Source organism: Leiobunum rupestre, chromosome 11 (genome assembly GCF_980474605.1).
Source record: "Leiobunum rupestre chromosome 11, qqLeiRupe1.1.hap1, whole genome shotgun sequence".
Lineage (NCBI taxonomy): Eukaryota > Metazoa > Arthropoda > Arachnida > Opiliones > Sclerosomatidae > Leiobunum > Leiobunum rupestre.
In genome coordinates this window covers 1,358,531-1,364,530 of record NC_143394.1, presented here as the reverse complement: position 1 = coordinate 1,364,530, position 6,000 = coordinate 1,358,531, and the positions used below count along the sequence as shown (strand labels likewise).

The 6,000-nt window shown below is 36.7% G+C and overlaps 1 protein-coding gene across 1 annotated transcript in view; it reads left to right on the top strand.

Annotated features, from left to right (window-relative positions):
• The first annotated feature begins 4,334 nt into the window (after positions 1-4,334).
• The window catches only part of LOC149921088 (cell adhesion molecule Dscam1-like), a 179,366-nt gene continuing 177,700 nt past the window's right edge, over positions 4,335-6,000 (top strand). The window contains exon 1 of the mRNA XM_090163200.1: positions 4,335-4,626. Within this exon, the coding sequence (XP_090019326.1) occupies positions 4,551-4,626 (76 nt within the window). The 5' untranslated portion in view covers positions 4,335-4,550. The remainder of the gene's footprint in view (positions 4,627-6,000) is intronic.

Sequence of the window (6,000 nt, the reverse complement as noted above, 5' to 3'; positions counted from 1 at the left end):
ACAGCTAGAGCTAATTTAAGACGATTACCGCTAGAGCTTATATAAGACGATTACAGCTAGAGCTAATTTAAGACGATTACAGCTAGAGCTAATTTAAGACGATTACCGCTAGAGCTTATATAAGACGATTACAGCTAGAGCTAATTTAAGACGATTACAGCTAGAGCTAATTTAAGACGATTACAGCTAGAGCTAATATAAGACCATTACAGCTAGAGCTAATTTAAGACGATTACAGCTAGAGCTAATTTAAGACGATTACAGCTAGAGCTAATATAAGACCATTACAGCTAGAGCCAATTTAAGACGATTACAGCTAGAGCTAATTTAAGACGATTACAGCTAGAGCGAATTTGAGACGATTACAGCTAGAGCGAATTTGAGACCATTACAGCTAGAGCTAATTTAAGACGATTACAGCTAGAGCTAATTTAAGACGATTACAGCTAGAGCTAATTTAAGACGATTACAGCTAGAGCGAATTTGAGACCATTACAGCTAGAGCTAATTTAAGACGATTACAGCTAGAGCTAATTTAAGACGATTACAGCTAGAGCTAATTTAAGATGATTACAGCTAGAGCGAATTTGAGACCATTACAGCTAGAGCTAATTTAAGACGATTACAGCTAGAGCTAATTTAAGACGATAACAGCTAGAGCTAATTTAAGACGATTACAGTTAGAGCTAATTTAAGACGATTACAGCTAGAGCTAATTTAAAACGATTACAGCTAGAGCGAATTTGAGACCATTACAGCTAGAGCTAATTTAAGACGATTACAGCTAGAGCTAATATAAGACCATTACAGCTAGAGCTAATTTAAGACGATTACAGCTAGAGCTAATATAAGACCATTACAGCTAGAGCTAATTTAAGACGATTACAGCTAGAGCTAATTTAAGACGATTAAAGCTAGAGCGAATTTGAGACGATTACAGCTAGAGCTAATATAAGACCATTACAGCTAGAGCTAATTTAAGACGATTACAACTAGAGCTAGTTTAAGACGATTACAGCTAGAGCTAATTTAAGACGATTACAGCTAGAGCTAATATAAGACCATTACAGCTAGAGCTAATTTAAGACGATTACAGCTAGAGCTAATTTAAGACGATTACAGCTAGAGCTAATATAAGACCATTACAGCTAGAGCGAATTTGAGACGATTTCAGCTAGAGCTAATATAAGACCATTACAGCTAGAGCTAATTTAAGACGATTACAGCTAGAGCTAATTTAAGACGATTACAGCTAGAGCTAATTTAAGACGATTACAGCTAGAGCTAATTTAAGACGATTACAGCTAGAGCTAATTTAAGACGATTACAGCTAGAGCTAATATAAGACCATTACAGTTAGAGCTAATTTAAGACGATTACAGCTAGAGCTAATTTAAGACGATTACAGCTAGAGCGAATTTGAGACGATTACAGCTAGAGCTAATATAAGACCATTACAGCGAGAGCTAATTTAAGACGATTACAGCTAGAGCTAATTTAAGACGATTACAGCTAGAGCTAATATAAGACCATTACAGCTAGAGCGAATTTGAGACGATTTCAGCTAGAGCTAATATAAGACCATTACAGCTAGAGCGAATTTGAGACGATTTCAGCTAGAGCTAATATAAGACCATTACAGCAGAGCTAATTTAAGACGATTACAGCTAGAGTTAATTTAAGACGATTACAGCTAGAGCGAATTTGAGACGATTACAGCTAGAGCTAATATAAGACCATTACAGCGAGAGCTAATTTAAGACGATTACAGCTAGAGCTAATTTAAGACGATTACAGCTAGAGCTAATATAAGACCATTACAGCTAGAGCGAATTTGAGACGATTTCAGCTAGAGCTAATATAAGACCATTACAGCTAGAGCGAATTTGAGACGATTTCAGCTAGAGCTAATATAAGACCATTACAGCAGAGCTAATTTAAGACGATTACAGCTAGAGCTAATTTAAGACGATTACAGCTAGAGCTAATTTAAGACGGTTACAGCTAGAGCTAATTTAAGACGATTACAGCTAGAGCTAATTTAAGACGATTACAGCTAGAGCTAATTTAAGACGATTACAGCTAGAGCGAATTTGAGACGATTACAGCTAGAGCTAATATAAGACCATTACAGCTAGAGCGAATTTGAGACGATTACAGCTAGAGCTAATTTAAGACGATTACAGCTAGAGCGAATTTGAGACGATTACAGCTAGAGCGAATTTGAGACGATTACAGCTAGAGCTAATATAAGACCATTACAGCGAGAGCTAATATAAGACCATTACAGCTAGAGCTAATTTAAGACGATTACAGCTAGAGCTAATTTAAGACGATTACAGCTAGAGCGAATTTGAGACGATTACAGCTAGAGCTAATATAAGACCATTACAGCGAGAGCTAATTTAAGACGATTACAGCTAGAGCTAATTTAAGACGATTACAGCTAGAGCTAATATAAGACCATTACAGCTAGAGCGAATTTGAGACGATTTCAGCTAGAGCTAATATAAGACCATTACAGCTAGAGCTAATTTAAGACGATTACAGCTAGAGCTAATTTAAGACGATTACAGCTAGAGCTAATTTAAGACGATTACAGCTAGAGCTAATTTAAGACGATTACAGCTAGAGCTAATTTAAGACGATTACAGCTAGAGCTAATTTAAGACGATTACAGCTAGAGCGAATTTGAGACGATTACAGCTAGAGCTAATATAAGACCATTACAGCTAGAGCTAATTTAAGACGATTACAGCTAGAGCTAATTTAAGACGATTACAGCTAGAGCTAATATAAGACCATTACAGCTAGAGCTAATTTAAGACGATTACAACTAGAGCTAGTTTAAGACGATTACAACTAGAGCTAATTTAAGACGATTACAACTAGAGCTAATTAAAGACGATTACCACTTGAGATAATTTAACACTAAAGCCATAAGTAACATAATGAGCACTTGAAAATGGGCATGCAATATCTTTTATTACCTTATTTATATAAGGTTATTAAACACTATCCCTCCTAAAGCTAATTTGACAAAATCCCCCCTAAAGATAATTTAACACAATCCCTTCAAAAGATAATTTGACACAATTTATCCTAAAGATAATTTGACATAATCCCCCTAAATATAATTTGACGCAATCCCTCCCAAAGATAATTTGACGCAATCCCTCCCAAAGATAATTTGACATAATCCCCCTAAATATAGTTTGACACAATCCCGCCTAAAGATAATATAGCACATATCTTTGATATTTGAGCCAATCCCTCCTAAAGTTAATTTGACCCAATCCCTCCTAAAGATAATTTGACCCAATCCCCCTAAAGATTATTTGACACAATCCTCCTAAATATAATTTGACACAATCCCTCCCTAAGATAATTTGACACAATCCCTCCCAAAGATAATTTGACACAATCCCTCCCAAAGATAATTTGACACAATCCCTCCCAAAGATAATTTGACACAATCCCTCCCAAAGATAATTTGACACAATCCCTCCCAAAGATAATTTGACACAATGCCTCCCAAAGATAATTTGACACTATCCCTCCCAAAGATAATTTGACACAATCCCTCCCAAAGATAATTTGACAAAAGATTATATAGCACATATCTTTAATGAAAGGTAATTTAACAAAAGCCCGCGTTAGAGGTAATTTAACACTATCCTATTCAAAACTAAATACGATCCAAGCTAAACTTAACCTTAGCCAACCTGTACAGCTTAGGGCTGAAATAGAGAAAAGTGCGTCCTGTCTGTACGTACAACTGAAAGCGGAGTGAGACGGCCAGGAGGGGGTGCTGTCTACTGTGAGAGGCGGCGCGCGAGGCCGGAGGAGTATTCCCGTACTTTCCTTTTTTGCGCTCCCACCTATCGGCGGTATTTTCCACCATTTTCAATAGCAACGACCACTGCCTCTTGAAGGCGCGCGCTGGCTGCCTTCAGGGGAGCATCCGAGCGATGCCTGGAAGATAACCGTACGGTGCCTGGCTGCCGGCACTTCAGCTTCGATCGGCTGAAGCCCCCAACCCTCTTCCACCCCCCCCCCCCCCCGGGAGCGGCTCCCCCGTTTCGCGTACACCCGATCATGCAGCGGCAGACAAGGCCTACGTGAGTCGCGCCAGACGGCAGGCGAGAGGCAGTTCGCTCGAGGCGATCTCGAGGCGCGGACGTCATTCCCGCGCGCGACAACGCTAGCAGCCAGAGGACGCGTCGGGCGCTCGCGGTTTTTCCGCACTCTTTCTCTCGCTCGCTTGTTTTGTGTGTGTTGAGGAATTAACGTCACGGACCGGACATTTTAAGACTTTTGCGTTGACAAACTAGATGACGTTTTTGTTGCGAAGGGAGCGCGAAGTCTTCAGCCGGGCAAAAACAATGGATTAAGTTATCCATGCTAGATCGTCGAGGCTATGGTGTCGCGGAAGACGCGTTTTTTGTCTAGTCGTATTAACGGTCGCTTCCCCGCGCAAGACGGATTGCCAGGTACCTCGTTCCAGGCGTAATAAACCGTTTTTGACACGCTGTTGCAAAAAAGAGAAAATGACTTTAATTGATGATCTCAAAATATCCGCTCTAACTTACCTTTTTCTGTGGTACATTTGGTGCGCCGTTCTGGGTAAGTTCACATTTAGTTGGCCTAATTGAGAGATCTCGAAACAATTACAGTTTTGACAACTGAAACTACTACTGACGAATTTAGGTATACTACTATACCAGGCTTATTTACCCGTGCTAGACCCTAATATGCAGCTGCGTTTTCACTCGCAAAAGGATTTCAAAACTAAGTTTGCAAGGAAAAATTGACCCTGGAATAAAAAACGCTTTGAAAATTTTACTATTTGGTAACTTTTGTTGGGATATTAGTCGTTCGTATAGCGTTGCAAATGTTCTAAATTTATGTGTTTGAACCACTCTTAGAAAGTCTGTACACCGGATTACGCTTAGATTAGCACTGCCAAAGGCAGAGACTTCAAAGATTACGCGTAATCCCATTAGTACAGTCAAAGGTACGGCTCTGTACACCGATTACGCGGGGTGATCAGCCCCACGGAACTTTGCTACATGTCAGACTTTATTTGGAACATGAATTAAACTATATATCTTAAATTATTGACGTTTTAAATGCATTGTGACAAATCTTATAACGTTTTGGAACGAATTTTCGAAATTGGTCAAAAATGAAACTAAGCTACGGACTTTATATTTAAAATTCGAGCCACTTAAATTCGTGATATCAATTTGACTATTCCTTCCAATCCAATGTTGCAGATAAAAACATTAACAAAATATTTAGTAAATATAACTTATTTTAATTATAATGTAATTATAACATATTCGAATTATATTTATTACTATTACTATTATTATAATTATAACTTAATAATATACTAATATATTAATATATGAATCTTTATATCTATATTTATATTAATGATATAATATAATATAATATAATATAATATAATATAATAATATAATATATTATAGTATTAAATTATATAATAATATAATAATATTATTACATTATACTATATTATATTTTATTATATATAATATAATAATAATAATAATATATTGTACATAATATAATATAATTATTATGGTATACGATAATAATATAATCATATTTTAATATATTTGTTAAAAATGATATAATTATACCATAATAATGTATTAATATTAAATTTATAATAATGATGATTTAATTAAACTAGTAATACACTATATTTTGTTGTTTTTAATTTAAATTAAACTATTAGTCGAAATAAATTATGCAAGGGTACATTTTCCAAAAAGATAAATGGAAAAAATTCGTGTCAACGACTCAAAGTGGAATTAATATTTAATGAAACATAATATTTCGTCTCCGCGATAAGGCGAAAATGTTCCGGCAAAACATCAGAGATAAAAAACCCGTACACGGTTCCTCTTGAAACGAATGCCGCTTCTCCCTGCACCCCCGAGTGCACGTTCCGGTGCGCTCACAGGC